The sequence below is a fragment of the Mus musculus genome, chromosome 10 (assembly GCF_000001635.26).
Source record: "Mus musculus strain C57BL/6J chromosome 10, GRCm38.p6 C57BL/6J".
Classification (NCBI taxonomy): Eukaryota; Metazoa; Chordata; class Mammalia; order Rodentia; family Muridae; genus Mus; species Mus musculus.
Window position 1 is genome coordinate 92,793,810 of NC_000076.6, and position 21,339 is coordinate 92,815,148.

Genomic DNA, 21,339 nt, shown 5'->3' on the forward strand with positions numbered 1-21,339 from the left:
GGAAAGACAGAACTTTCTCTCAAAAGTTGCCTTCTGTCATTCCATACATGACTTGTGTCATGAACATGTCCCCTCTGTACCAACTCTCTCTCTCTCTCTCTCTCTCTCTCTCTCACACACACACACACACACACACACACACACACACACACACACAATGTAAATAAACATTTTTTTAAGAAAGAAAGAACACAGTCATACTTAAGCTAACATAGGTTGGACGTGTTATTTACCCATTTTACACAATAATCCAGGAAGATACTAGCATGGCACAGCAATCATTTCTGCTGACATGTGAAGGCTCATAAGAGGTTATGAAGGATGATAAGGTACCCATCACCTCATGATGGAATCAATATATTAGAAAAAAAAGAGCAAATGCCAAGATAAACTGAAGGATGCCCGCACAGTGGAGTAAGAACCATTAGTCATCAGCACGTGGTCCATGTCAACGCTCTGTCTAAAACGTGGCATAAGCAGTAACCTTTTTTTGTTGTACTGTGGATTGAGTCTGGGACCTCAGGCGTGCTAGGCAAGACTTCTGCCCCTGAGCCCCTAAACAATTATTTTTAACAATAAGAAACAATCGGCTATATGTGCAGGGAATTCAGCCATGTTAAAAAAATATATCCATCAGTCGAGCACATGGTCACGTTGTATAGTCAGGAGAGTTTTAGTATTGTTAAGGATATATAGTTCAGATGGAAAATATTTTTAAGAAAGCACTTTTTGGGCTTTTTTGTTTGTTTGTTTTGTTTTTTGCTAATTCAGGAGCTTAAGAAATAGAGATGTCAAACAGTAACTATGCTTTCTTGGGGTGCAGGGCAGGCACTTTTTCTGGTTATGGGGTGACATCAGAGCTGCTGTCACTGTCCTCACTGCACTCCCCTTTGGAGTGTCAGCTCCCCTCTCACACCCAATAAATAGCACACTACCAGTGCTGTCCATTCTTCCATCAAGCCAAGATACTCAGAGCCATAGGATCCTAAAACCACAAGAGGTACTCAGTGCTTTCCTTTATGCTGAGCCAACTTCCGCAGCCATTTTTCTTCACTCAGTGACAATGAGTACTGACTGGATCCTCTCTTGTCTTTTAAAGGATGATGTCCCCCGTCTATATGACTCATTGTGGGTGCTTCCATCACCCCACCCGGGGAAATTCAAATCCCTGAGTGAACTGGCCTAAGGTCACCCACTCCCCACATCAGACTTCCTCACATCCCTCCCTGTCTCCATCACTGTAGGGTCCTTGAGCTTTCTGCTCTCTGCTATCTCTCTGTCCTGACCTATAGATGACATCTCCTCCTCCTCCTGTCTCCTTTCCCTTATGCGCATTCCTATCTCAACATCCTCCTTGGTCTCTGTCCCTCCCTTTTAGCATGTTGTCTTCCTTCTCGACCCTTCTTAGTCTATACTAACAACTTCTTGGTACTCACCCCATTCCTCAGCTGCCCATAGCATCCTTTCCCACTGTTTACAAACAACATTTCATGGCTACAAGTAAGTTGCTGGCTTTGGAGTAGAGCAAATTTATACCTGACTCTTACCGCTACCTTGAGCCTGCTGCTTCATTTTCCTGTGCCTGAATTTCCTCACCAATAGAACGGGAGGGCCTGGGGAGAGAGCAAGAACATTGCTGCTCTTGAAGAAGACTGAAGCTTGGTTCCAGCAGCTCCAGGCAATAGCTCCCAAACTACCTGTGATTTCAGCTCCATGGAATCTGATGTCCTTCTCTGTCATCCAAGGAACAACAGCATGCGCACACAACACAAACACACACACACACACACACACACACACAAAATAAAAACAAAACACACAAATTTAAAAAATAAAATGAAATAAATAAAACAAAATAAAATAAAAATGGTGATCAATTTTATAAGATTCTCCTAATATTAAATGAACTTTGCTATGGCTCTACTGATGTGCAGAGATACCACAACCAAAGCAACTTTTTAAAAGGAAGCATTTAATTGGGGCTTGCTTTCAATGTTTTAGTCAAGGCAGAAAACATAGTAGCAGACAGGCAGATGTGGTGCTGGAGAGAGATCTGAGAATTCTGTATCAGCATCAGCAGGCATCAGGAAAAGAGGGAGAGACACTGGGCTTCGCATAAGCATTTGAAATCCCAAAGCCTACACTTAGCAGTACACTTCCTCCAACAAGGCCACACCCACTTCAACAAGACCACACCTCCTAATCCCTGTCAAGTAGTTCCACTCCCTAATGACCAAGCATTCAAATATAGAAGCCCATGGGGGCTATCCTTATTCAAACTGCATGCCAATATATTCAAAACCTTTAATAATATTTGCACACACTATGTTCTCAACAAATATGAGGTAATGTTATTATTACTAGTGGTTTATTGGCATTCCATGAATATCATATACGTAATTGTCTGGAACTTATGCCAAGTCTAGCTGAAGATTCTGAACTGAAAGAAAAGTTCTTTACCTTGAACAATCAATAAAAACTCTTTTTGCAACCTCTCTATGTAGTAAGTCTCATCTTTCCCAACCAGAATCTATGCCTGAGCATCACATCCAGGCAGTGATTCTGTATGATTCCAGCCCACACAAACGTGCTATGTGCTCACAAACTGATCTGTTCAATTCATGTGTGTGCACGCACATATGTGTATAATTTAGAGCAGTTTCTTCCTGTCATGGGGACAAATATGAACACATTAATTTAGCTGGCTGGAGGTGCTCCCACCTATACTGCCTTGCAGCTAGATGTTATATACACGGATGTCCTGCATACAGCTGACAGTCAATTACTAATGATAGACAGGGAGCTGTTTATAAAAGGGCCTCATTCTCCCATGGGCGGTTAGTCATAGCAAGACAGAGAAAATAATTTTAGCATCATCTCTGAATCCTACCTGACAGCTTAGAAACTAATAATTCAAGGCTATGCAGGCAATTAAAAGAGATATTTTTTGTTGTTGTGTGACACGAAATCAAACCTAGTTGTCACTGATATTCTATGATTGTCACCAAGAAGGTCTGCATGGTCTTTGTCCCCTTGCTCTTCTAAGTTTATTTGTGACAGCCTTTGCACAGCAGTATTTATTTTAATTAGGTAGAGGTGAGACAAGCCAAGGTAATTTGTAGTAGGCGTGTTCAGTAAAGACTAAAATTCTTGCATAACAAGATCTCATATCAGTGACAAAAATGTCTCAAAGAGCCAGGCATAGTGGTCTAAACCTTTAATCCTAGCACCAAGGAGGCAGGGTCAGTTGGTTCTCTGTGAGTTCGAGGCCACCCTGGTCTACAAAGGCTAGTCAAGGCTATACAGAGAGATGATGTTTCAAAAAAAAATCTGTTAACACTTATCACTTTGCTTATCCAAGATTTTACTCAGTGGGGATAAGCTTACAAATTTGCATGTCCTATTCTAGCGCTGTTAGTTAAGTCTGCCTCAGTAGAGATCAAGTGTGAGATTCAAGACATGATCTCTTAGGTAGGTAGATCTTATGCCTCCTATACCACTATGATCCCATGGTCCCATCCTGCACACTGGCCTAATTGCTACAGGTTCAACAGTGATTTACATTAACAGGCAGAGAACATGGTTTCCCTCTTCTTCTAGCTTTGAGACCAAAAGACCAAATTTAGATGCTAAAACTTTCATTGAAATTAGTTAACCAGGAGCTGAAGTATCCACACACAGTGAGGACAAGGATAACATCAGTTACACTTAGATACCCCAGTTCTACGATAAGAGTCACCAGATAGCCCAGTGACTGTATTAGTCACTGTAGATATCCCAGTTCTAAGTATTTGCTTGTATCAGGCTCTTCCATACATATTTAATAATCACTGTTTTAATATTCACAAGGACAGGGAAAAGTTGGCATCATTACTTCATTTTATATATGTATCACTGGATCACACCACTATTAACACGTGACACTAGGATTTCAACTTGGGTCCACCAGAAAACAGAACTCATAGACACTGTTCATTATGTATCTCCTGAAACACCTTTTTGTGATCCATTACTGACCACTTGTGGTGGTTAACTTTTAGTGTTACTTCTCATCATCAGCTTCATTCGGCCGCGAGATGGCGAGGAGCTAAGTCAAGCACACTTCTGAGTGACCTGTGAAGGGGTTTCTAGAGATGACTAGCACCTGGGACAGCAAGCTACGGAGAAAGACCGGGTCTCACTGCAGGTCGCACCACTCCATCGGCTGAGCGTGCATGAAGAGAGGTGGAAGGAGGAGGGCAGTCAGCATGGGCAGGAGCCACTTTCCCCACACGGCTGTCTTCAGTGCAGATGCTGGTACCTCTGGACATCTGGCCCCAGATTCTGCAGCCCTTCAGTTTGCTTGCGCTCTGGTGACTGCAGGGAGCTCTCAGCCCTGCAACCTCCGGCTGGGCTGTGTCATTAGTTACCTTGTTTTGAGGCTTCAGGCATCTTCATCTGAGAAGCTGTTGGGGTGTCTGGCTCTCCAGCATACAGCCAGCCACTGTGGGACCATTAAGCTTCCAGTCATGTCAGTCAATAGAATGAAACCCTCCTAAGTCATATGCACATATACATGCATGGGAATACACATGTGCACACCTCAATCATATGTACATAAACATGCATGGGAATACACATGTGCACACCTCAATCATATGTACATAAACATGCATGGGAATACACATGTGCACACCTCAATCATATGTACATAAACATGCATGGGAATACACATGTGCACACCTAAACACCACACATACACAAATACACACATACATATATACATGCACACATGAGCATACCATATACATGCACATATACACACAAACACACATATACACATGTAACATCTATTCATTCTCTTCTTCTAGAGAGCCCAACATACAAATATAATCTACCCAAATTAAATTTAAGCTTGGCTTTTATGCTGTCTACCTCAGTAGAGCTATATATTTACTTAATACAAAATAAGTTCTTTATTTTAAAATGAACAAGGGACACATTGATAGCTGTTTTGTTTTTTAAAGGAAAACACAAACTGTATTCAGGAGTTCAAATCTAAAGGGAATTAAAATTTCGGTTAACAAATTGCTCTGAGAATATAAATAGAGAACCTACAGCGCTGCTGTCTCCAAAGCTAAGGGTCTGATGAGAGGCACGGGAGAGTCTGCCCTCTGGTTCTTCAGACATCACCCACCTCCTCAGGCCTGACCAACCCTAAGAAACCATGACCTTATGACCCTGCCAGAGAAACCAGCAACGATCTCCTGGAAACGTCCAGAGAAGGAAGTGTTTGTGCCTTGGAAGACATACAGCTTTTCATACTCTAGTGGCACAGCCGGGCATCCATAGAGACCACAAGCAAAAAAGGAACATGACTTTTCAATAAATCATTATTTTTAAACTGTCAGCATAGATTTATTCACAGGTTACAGTTGGACATTCCCTATTCTAATGTATGGATTTTTCTTTTTCTTTTTTTTAGTTTTTTAGCAATTAAAAAAATTCAAAATTATCTTTCTGCTTCCACTGCTGGTGGTGATAATGGTGATGAATACTGTCCACTCCCCTACTAAAAGAAAGCTCTGTGAGGGGAGGGTCATATTGCTGGCACAGCTCCCACTCCAGTGCTAATACAAGACTCCCTTACAGGCAGACAGTTCACCTTAAATAGTTGAGGACCGAGTACACAAGTGGCCATGATTTCACAAATGAAAAGCAGAAGTTGCCAACAGAGATCTGAAGTACCTTTGGCCTTATTAGTAATATCTATCAAATAATGGCATATGGTTTTTCACTTGTAAGGCAACTGTCTGGAGTAGTACAATGTGAAGGAGGGACTGCTAATGTTTATGGGAGGGTTGGCAAGCTGATTGCCTCATCTATGACTGACAGGAGAGAAAGCCGGTGTCATTTCCAGATGACCATTGCCATCACCGTTGGAGTGGACATGAACATACCAACTCAAAGGTGGGCAATGGATTGGAGAGCTCTTTTCCAGGGGAAGATACGCAGATGGCTGACAAATACAGGAGAAAATGTTTGAGACTGTGTATCGTTGAAGAAATACACATCGAATAGGCGAATCCCACTTCCCACCCCCAAGCATAGCCCTGAGAAGGGATAAAGGGAAAGTAACGGGTGTCGCTGAGATTGTCGAGAAGTCGGAACCCTGAGTGCTGTCTGCAGGTGCCTAAGGTGGTCCGGCTACTGGGAAAAAGAGAATTGTTTGGGAGATCCTTCAGTAGTTAAACACAGAATTATCATGTGATTCAGTAATCCCACTCACTGAAGCCAGGAGCCGAACACACACACACCCATGTAATACAGTAATCAGAAGGTGAGCACAATCAAATGCCTATTATTGGATGAATGGATAAAAATACTTGGTATACAGACCTGATGCAGATACAAAGGAAAAAAATAAAATACTGACATGCACTACACTGGGAATAACTTTAGAACATCATGCTACTTTAAGTAAGCCACACACAAGGGGACAAGTATGACACAATTCCATTTATATGATGCACCTGGAATAGGCAGACTGGGAAGCTGAAAGTGGAACAGAGGTTACCGGAAGTAGGGGAGGTTGGTCGGGAGGGGCGGGGAGTTAATTGTTCAGGAGTAGCGTTGTTGCCTGAGGTGATGAAGCAGTTTGGGAGGTGGGTGCAGGTAATGTGTGCATGACATTTGGACTTAACAGCTATCCGGCCCATCAAATGACTAAAATTATATAGTATGTTTATTTTACACACACACACACACACACACACACACACACACACACACACCTCAAGACTTGTCATAAGAAGAATTTAGCTATGAGACTATTTTAAGGCATTGAATATGACAAAGAAGACTTTTCACATACAAAAAAAAAAAAAGAAGAAAGAAAAGAAAAGAAAAGAAAATTCCCCCATGGCATTGGTTAATGGCACAGCAAGTCTCACGATGTATGTAAAGTTGATTCCGTTGATGTAAAAATTCTATTGTGTATACATGGAGAAAATTCTAGATATCATCCAAATGCTAACAGAGGATTTTTCACAGAATAGTGGCTATGAAGTGATTCTTTTTAAATTCGCTTTGTAATTTTCCACACCAGTTGAAGTTTTCTAGCAAAAAACCAAAAAACAAACAAACAAAAAACCCCACAAAAAATAAACAAAAAACCCTTTTAACAAAGTAATATGCTATTATAAATTCACATGTAGAACTTTTGCACTCCTCAGATTCAGGGAGTGTATTCTGCTGTACTTGCAGTTGGGTACAAGCTGCGTCTCTGTTTCCATAGCAAAAGGAATGTGGTACAGATAGTCTCAGAGAGGAGGAGCATACCTTGGTCATTGGAGGAGGGGGCTCATTGTCTTTGTCTTTGTTGTTGGAAAACAGAGCTTCTATTTCAGAGCAACATTCGAGGATCATGTTCTAGAAATAAGAAGAAAGCAACAGGGTGATTCTGATGTTTATCGGGAGAGCATTCCATATTAATTAACTATCTTTGTCTTAAGTCACCTGACCCTTATTCCCAGGCTGTGAAAGAGGAAGTTGGAGGACTTTTGAAAGGATACAAAGTAGCCACAAAACATGAGAGCTGAGCTTAATCAGGAATGTCTGCTGCTATAGTAGCATTTTCTCTGGATATTGACTGTTAAGACGCATATTCTGCAGAGGAACGAGTCAATAATTTATACCAAAATAAGGTTTCCATTGAGAAGAAACGGGATGAAATCTCTTTGGGATGAAGAGATTCAGGTCACTGTGGCTGGGGGTAGAAAAGAATGGATGGCCGTGGGGAACCAAAGGGAAAGGGTAATGATGGAAGTGAATGGAAAGAGCCATTAGCATACAGACATCGTCTGCCGAGGGCCTTGCATGGCCTGACTGTAGGGATACAGCTGTCTTCATGTGTGGACATCTGACCTCCCTACAGGCAGAGCTGACACAACCAGACCCTGGCCATGTGAGCTGTGAGGTGAGCTGTTTTGCTGGTGAAGGCAGCGACTGGGTTAGTGATGGGAGCTGAGGAAGAGGAAGACACAGGGGTTGGAGAGTGTCTGTGTCCCTCATGGGTCTGAGTGCGGCTTTGGCTCTTGACTCCCAGCGCTGGTTTCCGAGAGGCTTGCTGTGCTCTATCTGGTTATCAGCTGCACCCAGACTTACTGTGCACGCATCTCTGATGCGTGTCTCTGCCTTTGCCCTCCATGCCCATTTTACTCGAGCAAGTGTTGATTTCCTTTACTTACAACTAAAGGCATTAAGACTGAGAGCTTGAAAGATGAGACTAGGGAGTCTGGGGAGATGGCTCAGTGGTCAAGAGCACTGGCTATTCTTCCAGAGGACCTGGGTTCAATTCCGACAACCTACATGAATGCTCACGGCTGTCTGAAATTCCAGTGTTGGGTGACCCAACATCTTCATATAGACACGTGCTGGGCAAAACACCAATGCACTAAAAACACAATTTTAAAAAGACCTGGATAAAAGAAAAAGGAAATGAAGGACGATGGGCTATGTAGGTGGCTCAGTGGTTGGTGAAGCCCTTGTTCTTCTAGAGGAGCTGGGTTCGGTTCTCAGCATCCTCATGGTGGCTCAGAACCATGTGGACTCCAGTTCCAGAAGATTTGGCACCATTTTCTGATCTCCACAAGCATAGACATGCATGCCAGCAAAGCACACACATTAAAAAAAAAAAATCTTTAAAAATGATGATTAGAACTAAGCTATACCTGCTTCAAAATGTTGTCAGCATAGCCTTGAAGGAAGAATCAATTCATTTTGATAACAGTATCAATATACATATGTACTGGCACACAAAATATTAAAATGAATAAAATACATTAATTTTTAAATCATAGATGAACAGTTGATGGTTAAAACCTTAAGATGAAAAGCAAATGAAGCCGGGCAGTGGTGGCACACGCCTTTAATCCCAGCACTCGGGAGGCAGAGGCAGGTTGATTTCTGAGTTCGAGGCCAGCCTGGTCTACAGAGTGAGTTCCAGGACAGCCAGAGCTACACAAAGAAACCCTGTCTCAGAAAAAAAAAAAAAGAAAAGAAAAGAAAAGAAAAGAAAAGAAAAGAAAAGAAAAGAAAAGAAAAGGAAAGGAAAGGAAAGGAAAGGAAAGGAAAGGAAAGGAAAGGAAATAAGGAAGGAAAGAAAGAAAGAAAGAAAGAAAGAAAGAAAGAAAGAAAGAAAGAAAGAAAGAAAGAAAGAAAGAAAGAAAAGCAAATGGTAACAGACCTTAGAGTTCCCAGCCACGTAATATCTAAATTTTAATACATGCATCTACAAATAAGTGATCCAATCAGAGCTTTAAGAAAGATTATGAAAAAACTACAGCTAATTCTTAAATTTAATATATTCAAGATATTCTGCTGGATGCAGTGGGATACAAAGGTGAAGAAACAGACCCTAGCTAAATTTTTTTTTCTTTCCATTTTTTATTAGGTATTTAGCTCATTTACATTTCCAATGCTATACCAAAAGTCCCCCATACCCACCCACCCCCACTCCCCTACCCGCCCACTCCCCCTTTTTGGCCCTGGCGTTCCCCTGTTCTGGGGCATATAAAGTTTGTGTGTCCAATGGGCCTCTCTTTCCGGTGATGGCCGACTAGGCCATCCTTTGATACATATGCAGCTAGAGTCAAGAGCTCCGGGGTACTGGTTAGTTCATAATGTTGATCCACCTATAGGGTTGCAGATCCCTTTAGCTCCTTGGGTACTTTCTCTAGCTCCTCCATTGGGAGCCCTGTGATCCATCCATTAGCTGACTGTGGGCATCCACTTCTGTGTTTGCTAGGCCCCGGCATAGTCTCACAAGAGACAGCTACATCTGGGTCCTTTCGATAAAATCTTGCTAGTGTATGCAATGGTGTCAGCATTTGGATGCTGATTATGGGGTGGATCCCTGGATAAGGCAGTCTCTACATGGTCCATCCTTTCATCTCAGCTCCAAACTTTGTCTCTGTAACTCCTTCCAAGGGTGTTTTGTTCCCACTTCTAAGGAGGGGTATAGTGTCCACACTTCAGTCTTCATTTTTCTTGAGTTTCATGTGTTTAGGAAATTGTATCTTATATCTTGGGTGTCCTAGGGTTTGGGCTAATATCCACTTATCAGTGAGTACTATTGTGTGAGTTCCTTTGTGAATGTGTTACCTCACTCAGGATGATGCCCTCCAGGTCCATCCATTTGGCTAGGAATTTCATAAATTCATTCTTTTTAATAGCTGAGTAGTACTCCATTGTGTAGATGTACCACATTTTCTGTATCCATTCCTCTGTTGAGGGGCATCTGGGTTCTTTCCAGCTTCTGGCTATTATAAATAAGGCTGCTATGAACATAGTGGAGCATGTGTCCTTCTTACCAGTTGGGGCATCTTCTGGATATATGCCCAGGAGGGGTATTGCTGGATCCTCCGGTAGTACTATGTCCAATTTTCTGAGGAACCGCCAGACGGATTTCCAGAGTGGTTGTACAAGCCTGCAATCCCACCAACAATGGAGGAGTGTTCCTCTTTCTCCACATCCTCGCCAGCATCTGCTGTCACCTGAATTTTTGATCTTAGACATTCTGACTGGTGTGAGGTGGAATCTCAGGGTTGTTTTGATTTGCATTTCCCTGATGATTAAGGATGTTGAACATTTTTTCAGGTGCTTCTCTGCCATTCGGTATTCCTCAGGTGAGAATTCTTTGTTCAGTTCTGAGCCCCATTTTTTAATGGGGTTATTTGATTTTCTGAAGTCCACCTTCTTGAGTTCTTTATATATGTTGGATATTAGTCCCCTATCTGATTTAGGATAGGTAAAGATCCTTTCCCAATCTGTTGGTGGTCTCTTTGTCTTATTGACGGTGTCCTTTGCCTTGCAGAAACTTTGGAGTTTCATTAGGTCCCATTTGCCAATTCTCGATCTTACAGCACAAGCCATTGCTGTTCTGTTCAGGAATTTTTCCCCTGTGCCCATATCTTCAAGGCTTTTCCCCACTTTCTCCTCTATAAGTTTCAGTGTCTCTGGTTTTATGTGAAGTTCTTTGATCCATTTAGATTTGACCTTAGTACAAGGAGATAAGTATGGATCGATTCGCATTCTTCTACATGATAACAGCCAGTTGTGCCAGCACCAATTGTTGAAAATGCTGTCTTTCTTCCACTGGATGGTTTTAGCTCCCTTGTCGAAGATCAAGTGACCATAGGTGTGTGGGTTCATTTCTGGGTCTTCAATTCTATTCCATTGGTCTACTTGTCTGTCTCTATACCAGTACCATGCAGTTTTTACCACAATTGCTCTGTAGTAAAGCTTTAGGTCAGGCATGGTGATTCCACCAGAGGTTCTTTTATCCTTGAGAAGAGTTTTTGCTATCCTAGGTTTTTTGTTATTCCAGATGAATTTGCAAATTGCTCCTTCTAATTCGTTGAAGAATTGAGTTGGAATTTTGATGGGGATTGCATTGAATCTGTAGATTGCTTTTGGCAAGATAGCCATTTTTACAATGTTGATCCTGCCAATCCATGAGCATGGGAGATCTTTCCATCTTCTGAGATCTTCTTTAATTTCTTTCTTCAGAGATTTGAAGTTTTTATCATACAGATCTTTCACTTCCTTAGTTAGAGTCACTCCGAGATATTTTATATTATTTGTGACTATTGAGAAGGGTGTTGTTTCCCTAATTTCTTTCTCAGCCTGTTTATTCTTTGTGTAGAGAAAGGTCATTGACTTGTTTGAGTTAATTTTATATCCAGCTACTTCACCGAAGCTGTTTATCAGTTTAGGAGTTCTCTGGTGGAATTTTTAGGGTCACTTATATATACTATCATATCATCTGCAAAAAGTGATATTTTGACTTCCTCCTTTCCAATTTGTATCCCCTTGATCTCCTTTTGTTGTCGAATTGCTCTGGCTAATACTTCAAGTACTATGTTGAAAAGGTAGGGAGAAAGTGGGCAGCCTTGTCTAGTACCTGATTTTAGTGGGATTGCTTCCAGCTTCTCTCCATTTACTTTGATGTTGGCTCCTGGTTTGCTGTAGATTGCTTTTATCATGTTTAGGTATGGGCCTTGAATTCCTGATCTTTCCAGAACTTTTATCATGAATGGGTGTTGGATCTTGTCAAATGCTTTTTCTGCATCTAACGAGATGATCATGTGGTTTTTGTCTTTGAGTTTGTTTATATAATGGATTACATTGATGGATTTTCGTATATTAAACCATCCCTGCATCCCTGGAATAAAACCTACTTGGTCAGGATGGATGATTGCTTTAATGTGTTCTTGGATTCGGTTAGTGAGAATTTTATTGAGGATTTTTGCATCGATATTCATAAGAGAAATTGGTCTGAAGTTCTCTATCTTTGTTGGATCTTTCTGTGGTTTAGGTATCAGAGTAATAGTGGCTTCATAAAATGAGTTGGGTAGAGTACTTTCTACTTCTATCTTGTGAAAAAGTTTGTGCAGAACTGGAATTAGATCTTCTTTGAAGGTCTGATAGAACTCTGCACTAAACCCGTCTGGTCCTGGGCTTTTTTTGGCTGGGAGACTATTGATAACTGCTTCTATTTCTTTAGGGGATATGGGACTGTTTAGAAGGTCAACTTGATCCTGATTCAACTTTGGTACCTGGTATCTGTCCAGAAATTTGTCCATTTCGTCCAGGTTTTCCAGTTTTGTTGAGTATAGCCTTTTGTAGAAGGATCTGATGGTGTTTTGGATTTTTTCAGGATCTGTTGTTATGTCTCCCTTTTCAGTTCTGATTTTGTTAATTAGGATTTTGTCTCTGTGCCCTCTAGTGAGTCTAGCTAAGGGTTTATCTATCTTGTTGATTTTTTCAAAGAACCAACTCCTCGTTTGGTTAATTCTTTGAATAGTTCTTCTTGTTTCCACTTGGTTGATTTCACCCCTGAGTTTGATTATTTCCTGCCGTCTACTCCTCTTGGGTGAATTTGCTTCCTTTTTTCTAGAGCTTTTAGATGTGTTGTTAAGCTGCTAGTATGTGCTCTCTCCCCTTTCTTCATGGAGGCACTCAGAGCTATGAGTTTCCCTCTTAGAAATGCTTTCATTGTGTCCCAAAGGTTTGGGTACGTTGTGGCTTCATTTTCATTAAACTCTAAAAAGTCTTTAATTTCTTTCTTTATTCCTTCCTTGACCAAGGTATCATTGAGAAGAGTGTTGTTCAGTTTCCACGTGAGTGTTGGCTTTCTGTTATTTTTTTTGTTATTGAAGATCAGCCTTAGTGCATGGTGATCTGATAGGATACATGGGACAATTTCAATATTTTTGAATCTGTTGAGGCCTGTTTTGTGACCTATTATGTGGTCAGTTTTGGAGAAGGTACCATGAGGTGCTGAGAAGAAGGTATATCCTTTTGTTTTAGGATAAAATGTTCTGTAGATATCTGTCAGATCCATTTGTTTCATCACTTCTGTTAGTTTCAGTGTGTCCCTGTTTAGTTTCTGTTTCCATGATCTGTCCATTGGTGAAAGTGGTGTGTTGAAGTCTCCCACTATTATTGTGTGAGGTGCAATGTGTGCTTTGAGCTTTACTAAAGTTTCTTTAATGAATGTGGCTGCCCTTGTATTTGGAGCATAGATATTCAGAATTGAGAGTTCCTCTTGGAGGATTTTACCTTTGATGAGAACGAAGTGCCCCTCCTTGTCTTTTTGATGACTTTGGGTTGGAAGTCAATCTTATCAGATATTAGGATGGCTACTCCAGCTTGTTTCTTCATACCATTTGCTTGGAAAATTGTTTTCCAGCCTTTTATTCTGAGGTAGTGTCTATCTTTTTCTCTGAGATGTGTCTCCTGTAAACAGCAAAATGTTGGGTCTTGTTTGTGTAGCCAGTTTGTTAGTCTATGTCTTTTTATTGGGGAGTTGAGACCATTGATGTTAAGAGATATTAAGGAAAAGTAATTGTTGCTTCCTGTTATTTTTGTTGTTAAAGTTGGCATTCTGTTCTTGTGGCTGTCTTCTTTTAGGTTTGTTGAGGGATTACCTTCTTGTTTTTTCTAGGGCATTGTTCCCGTTCTTGTATTGGTTTTTTTCTGTTACTAACCTTTGAAGGGCTGGATTCGTGGAGAGATAATGTGTGAATTTGGTTTTGTCGTGGAATACTTTGGTTTCTCCATCTATGATAATTGAGAGTTTGGCTGGGTATAGTAGCCTGGGCTGGAATTTGTGTTCTCTTAGTGTCTGTATAACATCTGTCCAGGCTCTTCTGGCTTTCATAGTCTCTGGTGAAAAATCTGGTGTAATTCTGATAGGCTTGCCTTTGTATGTTACTTGACCTTTTTCCCTTACTGCTTTTAGTATTCTATCTTTATTTAGTGCATTTGTTGTTCTGATTATTATGTGTCGGGAGGAATTTCTTTTCTGGTCCAGTCTATTTGGAGTTCTGTAGGCTTCTTGTATGTTCATAGGTATCTCTTTTTTTATATTTGGGAAGTTTTCTTCAATAATTTTGTTGAAGATGTTTGCTGGTCCTTTGAGTTGAAAATCTTCATTCTCATCCACTCCTATTATCCGTAGGTTTGGTCTTCTCATTGTGTCCTGGATTTCCTGGATATTTTGAGTTAGGATCTTTTTGCATTTTCCATTTTCTTTGATTGTTGTGCTGATGTTCTCTATGGAATCTTCTGCACCTGAGATTCTCTCTTCCATCTCTTGTATTCTGTTGCTGATGCTCAAATCTATGGTTCCAGATTTCTTTCCTAGGGTTTCTATCTCCAGTGTTGCCTCACTTTGAGTTTTCTTTATTGTTTCTACTTCCCTTTTTAGGTCTAGTATGGTTTTGTTCATTTCCATCACCTGTTTGTATGTTTTTTCCTCTTTTTCTGTAAGGACTTCTACCTGTTTGATTGTGTTTTCCTGTTTTTCTTTAAGGACTTGTAACTCTTTAGCAGTGTTCTCCTGTATTTCTTTAAGTGATTTATTAAAGTCCTTCTTGATGTCCTCTACCATCATCATGAGATATGCTTTTAAATCTAGGTCTAGGTTTTCGGGTGTGTTGGGGTGCCCTGGACTGGGCGAAGTGGGAGTGCTGGGTTCTGATGATGGTGAGTGGTCTTGGTTCCTGTTAGTAGGATTCCTACGTTTACCTTTCGCCATCTGGTAATCTCTGGAGTTAGTAGTTATAGTTGACTCTGTTTAGAGATTGTTCTTCTGGTGATTCTGTTACCGTCTCTCAGCAGACCTGGGAGACAGATTCTCTCCTCTGAGTTTCAGTGCTCAGAGCACTCTCTGCTGGCAAGCTCTCTTACAGGGAAGGTGCGCAGATATTTTGTTTTTGGACCTCCTCCTGGTCGAAGAAGAAGGCCCAAAACAGGGCCTCTCTCAGAAGCTGTGTTGCTTTGGCAGTTCCCAGAAGCTGTCAGCTTCTGTGGTGCAGACTCTCACCTGTGCAGACTAAATTCCTAAGTTCCAGGGAGTCCTGGAACCAAGATGGCGACCGCTGCTCCTGAGGCTGAGGCTGCCTCCCGAGCCAGGCGGACATCTGTCCTCTGGTCCGGACGGTGGCCGGCTGTCTGCGGCCCACCAAGGGTGGTGCCTCAGCGGCTCTGTGCTTCCGCCCGTCCCGGAAGCTGTCCGGTTCTCTGGAGCACCCTCTAACCTGTTCAGACTAATTTCCTAAGTTCTGCTGAGTCCCGGAACCAAGATGGCGACCGCTGCTGCTCCCCTAGCTAAATTTTACAAAGAAAAATAGATGCACGATAAAATCACAGGCAAATAGCATCGGCTCAGAACACATGCAGTTATGGCATATGCTAGGATCCTAGAGGTGGGAGAGCAATTCTTGCTGTAATGATAAGGAGGGCTTACTAGAAGAGACCTCCTGTGCCCTGTGTCCTGAAAGAGCAGAAGGCCAATTTACCAATATTGTACCATTGAGGTCCTCCCTCCCCCCTGCCCAGCAACCATCAATTGCCTATACCTCTTGGGGGAGGGGTGGGGACTCATAAGCTCCTCTCTGCTCCATGACAGAATGTTGTTGGACCTGTCTTGTGCAGACCTTGTGCAGGTAGCCAATGCTGTCTTGAGTTCATGGGTGTTAGCAGCCCTGTCATGCTTAGAAGACAGCTCTTCACAGTGCTCCCTCTCATCCTCCAACTCTTACCTTCTTCCTGCCCCCCTCTTCCCTGATGCTCTGGTAGCCTTGAAAACAAGAGCCGGTACAGATATCCCACTTAACCCTGCTTCCTCATAATTGCTTACTCTCAGGACCTCCATCACTTACCCCTCCCATGTCCATATAGGAGTCCTTAATGAACTATAACAAGCCACAGACAAACGAAAAACTCCATGAAAGTAGGAGGGGACTTGGTGAGAAGAGGGAATCCAATGGAAGCAGAAATGTGGTGAGGAAATGTGGGGGGAGAGACAATGAAAGGACATAATACACATTCTATAGCACAATTATACGTATATAATTATATACAGTTACATTAAGATACAATGAAGAATAGATTGAAAAAATAAAAACAAACGAGCAAAAAGGAGAAGAAGAATTTGAACTGATTAAGAATGGACCCAAGGGCAGGAGTGAGATGGGACACCTGAGCTACAGGCTGTGGACATTCAAGGAGCACAGGGGGCTGATGTGGTCTTTTCTGCGGGAAGGATGGAAGTGTGAGACATGAAAAACAAGCTGTCCATGACAAACAGCTCTCACAAAAGTCAGGAATCTGAGTCCAAACCAAGGGAAGTTAGTTAGAAGGAGACAGAGGGAATATGGATACAGATTGCCTAAACAATGTAATCCTGACCACTGTTGAAAGGTTTGCTGGCCTGGGAAGCAACAACAGGAAGAAAAACCAGCCAGGAGGCTGCAGGCACCTAGTGAGCTATATTTTATATAGGTCAGCATCACAGACTAAGAGAAATGGAGGGGAGGGCAGGAGGCCCAGCATTGATCACTGCACCTGATGGCCCTCTAGGTTCTGGTCCACACTTCCACCTAAAGGGGACCATGTCTCTCCACTCTCCTGCACTACTCTAGTTTATTATACACCTGTACTTCTCACTGGATTCTCGACTTGTTAAAAGTATGCCTTCTCGCTATAAAAGGTTTCGATAATAGCCAGGATGGGTTACTGCCATGATTTCATCAAGAGCCATCAATGAAAATGGCTTTGTGTGTACCATTCACCATCGCAGTGACAGACGAAGAGTGCAGTGTTTCATGATAGATGCCTTCTACTGCCTGTCTCAACATTTATCAAACAGGAATTCAGCCTCAGCGAGGCCATGTTGCTCAGACTGTAATGGACACCACGTTCACACACTGTGGAACTGGCTGACTTGAAACCGGAGCCCTGAACACCTCATGTGACCTTGTTGCCACAGACTTGGAGAAAGCGCTCAGCTCAGCATTCCTAGCCAGATGTGGTGTGAAGCTTGCTGCATTTGGTAGGTGTCACAGAGAGGTGGGGTGACCCTTAGTCAGGCTTTGCCCTTTTCCTTTCAGAGAAACACACATGAGTTCAGAGACGGACCTCCGAGCAACTCCGACATGCTAAAGCTAATTCTCGTACTTAGTCCGAATCCTCGTCCTCTTTGACCTACAGTGAGATTTGAAATGCTTCCTAACTTGTTTTCTGGCCTTGAAATCCCTGTTTCCACCTCTCTTGTCACTGTCATGGTCATCAAATTGTTGGGTGAATGCCATTCATCTTTCAATTCCTCCCAACCCCAGACTGATTTCCACACAGCGCATTCCTATAGAGCAAAGTCCATTCACCATTTTTTTAGTCACCATCCGTGGACTGCTCCCCACAAGTCGTGGGGTTAAGTGGGAGTCAGAGATGAGCAAGACAACTTACGGAGACCGCTACATATGTATTACTGTGCCCTAAATGTTTATAAATAACAGTTTCTCAGAAATGGAGAATGCTAAAGCCAGAGTATGTGCATTTTCTTCTCCAGGCCTCCACAACCATGGTGCTTCTATATTTGGGACCTTTAATATACTAATTTCCATTCATTTATACTGTTCAGGCCTTCCATAAATACCTGCTGAAGTAACCTTATGCATTTTGGCAAATATATAGTGAGCTTCTTACATCTACCTATTCTTTTTTTTTTAAACATTTTATTTATGTATGTATGTATGTATGTATGTATGTATGTATGTATGTATGTATTTATTTATTTATTTATTTATTTATTTATTTATTTATTTATTTATTTTTGAGACAGGGTTTCTCTGTATAGCCCTGGCTGTCCTGGAACTCACTCTGTAGATCAGGCTGGCCTCGAACTCAGAGATCTGCCTGCCTGTGCCTCTGCCTCCTTGAGTACTGGGATTAAAGGCGTGCACCACCACAGCCCGGCACATCTACCTATTCTTATTCCAAATAATCCTCTTACATCGTAAAGTCAGCATGGTTTGGAGACACTTTGATATATATATATTTGTTTTTGTTGTTCCTTTGTTGGTTTGTTTTGTTGAGACAGAAGCTCATGTAGCCCAGGCTAGCCTTAACTCCCTGTGTAGCAGAGGAGGACCTTTAACTTCTGATCGTCTTACCCTTACTTCCCGAGTGCTGGGAGCATAGGCATGGACCAGTGAGCCCAGTTTTAGGTTGTGCTGGAAAATGAACACAGGGCTTCATTCATGTCAGGCAAGGGCTCTACTGAGCTTCCTGCTTGGCCCCTTCCTATGCTGTAGTAGGCCAATTCTGCTTGCTGTAAATGGTGGAACCAGAGAAATCAGTCATTCTGAGACAGTGCTCCTGTGAAAGGATTCAGAAGTGATCTGAACACCTGCCTTGTAGCGTCTCTAATCTGCCTTAAATTAACATCTGTGTCCCAAATTCCCTGGCTTATTCTAGACCTTAGGGACTTTGAAAGGGGAAATAATTAAAATAGAAATGAAAAAAAAGAAAAAGAAAATAGAGGGAACTGAGAAGAAACAACGGAATAAACAAAACCAATACCACACGTAGCGTCCAAAGGCACATGGTTGTTTACATTCTTATAGGCAATCCCAACCAACAATACATAATATGTAATAGATATATCACATTATAGAAGCCAGGAACTCCTGCTCAATTCCAGACCAGAATCAATTTCTTCAAGTGTCCTAGTCAGCTTCTAATTAGCTGCAAGTGCGAATCGCCATGACAACAAGTTTAGTTAATGAGATTTGATATAGACCAGAATGTAGTTTGTTTTTAAAGTGCTGCTTAGTATCATGTAAGAAAGAAAAATATGTATTATCTCCATCTCTTATTAATAGGAATACTGTGAACAAATTCACTTGCCAATTCAACTCCAGGTAAACATAATTCCTTCTACTTGGTGATGTTCTTTCGCATACAGAGCCAATGGGAACAGGAACGTGCCTAAAACAAGCTTTAAAGCCAAGGATACACTAAGTGAAGAAGACAAATGTAAAAGTACAGAGGATATAAAGGTTGAAGAGGATTGGCTCTGCTGTGGTTGATCCCAATGCACCAAGTCAGAACATGAGAGCAAGTCACCGGCCTTCGCTAGGGAAACACTCTTCCTCTGGATTCCTCCCTCCTCCCCCACAACCCTATTTATTCTTGACTTTTGTGTTCACAGTCAACCTCTTGTCTCAGACATTTGTCTTTCTTATGATGAATTTTTCCAGGGTCAACTCTGGGAAGGCTGGTTCTATCCAAACAACCTATCTTTGTATGAAAGGATTATTTATTTTAGAAATGAACATTGGTCCTAGAAAAGCATTAGCCATCTGACCTAGGAAGTAAAGGAGAGTGGCAAAACACAGTCTAGAGTCCTCATTCACATGGTAGACATTTCCCACCTTGGACAATCAAAGGACAGTATTCTAGACTATGTCTCAGAGATAGCACACAGATAAGCTTGTGACTAAAGAACTGTCATTTTAAGTGCGCCACTACAAAAAAAGGATCTTGTGAGTCGAGAGGGCTGAGTCCTTCTTGAAAGTAGGCATGAGAGGGCAAGGTGCTCTTTGTGAAAGAAATGTATAATCTGTATATCTCTACAAAATCTCCCGAGTTTGAGATACTGGGAGCTCTCTGACCTATGGGAAGATTTATTGTCACACACAGCTTATCGATAAGCATCGTAATTCACATGATCACATCTAAGGCCACTAAAAAGGGTACACGACTAGAGTTCTAAGATGTCTGCTCCTTATAAATCCTAGCAGAGAGTGCAGAGGGCTTAAATGCTGTGGCATTTAACAAAGGCTTTCTGGGCTCACCTGATAGACTCTCTTATATATGGGCTGTTAACTTGCACAATGAGAGAAACGGAAACTGAAAATACAAACAGGTATACTCTGAAAATCTGAAAAGTTGCTAGTTCTTATGCAGTCACGTAGTAAAAGCACATAGATGAGGTAAACGGGAAAACGAAGGGCCATGTAAGTATTATTTTTTAAGAATTAAAGAAGTTTAGTATTGGTAACTGGTTACATATTCACCTGGCCAAAAGACTTAAGAAAACAAAAGCCTGGGCGAAACTAAAGTTTCCTAGACTGAAATTAAAGAAAGGATCCTGAAAGCTTTTCAGAGAAGAATGGCGCGGAAGTGGTTCATAGTGTTACAGCCTCAGTCAGGTAAGCATCCAGGGAAGGGCTGGAAGCACACACACTATCTGGCTCTGAGAGCCACCTGGTTTAAATGACTATGGAAGTCCAGGAAGAAAATGGCACTGAGACAGGATGGGATCAGTTTGAGCTCTTGAGTCAAAAAGCTATGAATGAACACCTGAAAATTGGATCTAATGAGTGGAAAATAGGGAAGCATAAAAAAAAATTAGTCCAGAAAAACCAAATACCCAAGAAAAGAACATAACCAAAGGTCTTTGTGCTCCAGCTTGTTGACACTTTTTACAGGCCCATAAAAATATGAACACTAGGTATGGTTTCTAGTACATGTCATTATGCGACAATATTCAGAAGAGGAAAGGAAGGCAAGGGTTAGGAAGAAGTGGGTCGTAAGTTTGCCAGATCATAAAATAGCCAAACAGAAAATCAATAGTATCTAAGATCAACAAAAGAAAACAATAACAATTCCTGACTGACATCAGCACAATTTGGGGAATATGTCTGAAGTTCCGACTTCCAAGTCGGTAGGGAGATCATTGGTACAGACAGCATGAGTCTTATTTGATGAACACAATGTTAGCTCAAGTGGCATGATGAAAACATGAAGGACAGGGATGTGGTCTGCCCCCCCCCCATTTCTTCTCTCACCGGATGCATGCTGGGGAGATAGCATGGTTGTTAAAGCATTTACCTTACAACCATGGTGTCTCAGTTAGGGTTTCTATTGCTGCGAAGAGACACCATGACCAAGGCAACTCTTACAAAGGCAAACATTTAATTGGGGATGGCTTAGAGTTTCAGA

The 21,339-nt window shown here is 41.7% G+C and overlaps 1 protein-coding gene across 8 annotated transcripts in view; it reads right to left on the reverse strand.

Moving 5' to 3' along the window:
• Window positions 1-21,339, reverse strand: part of Cfap54 (cilia and flagella associated protein 54) — a 307,879-nt gene that overhangs the window by 18,201 nt on the left and 268,339 nt on the right. For all 8 annotated transcript variants that reach the window (NM_001347060.2, XM_011243636.3, XM_011243638.2 and 5 more), the window contains one exon: window positions 7,321-7,410. In NM_001347060.2, the coding sequence (NP_001333989.1) occupies window positions 7,321-7,410 (90 nt within the window). The remainder of the gene's footprint in view (window positions 1-7,320; window positions 7,411-21,339) is intronic.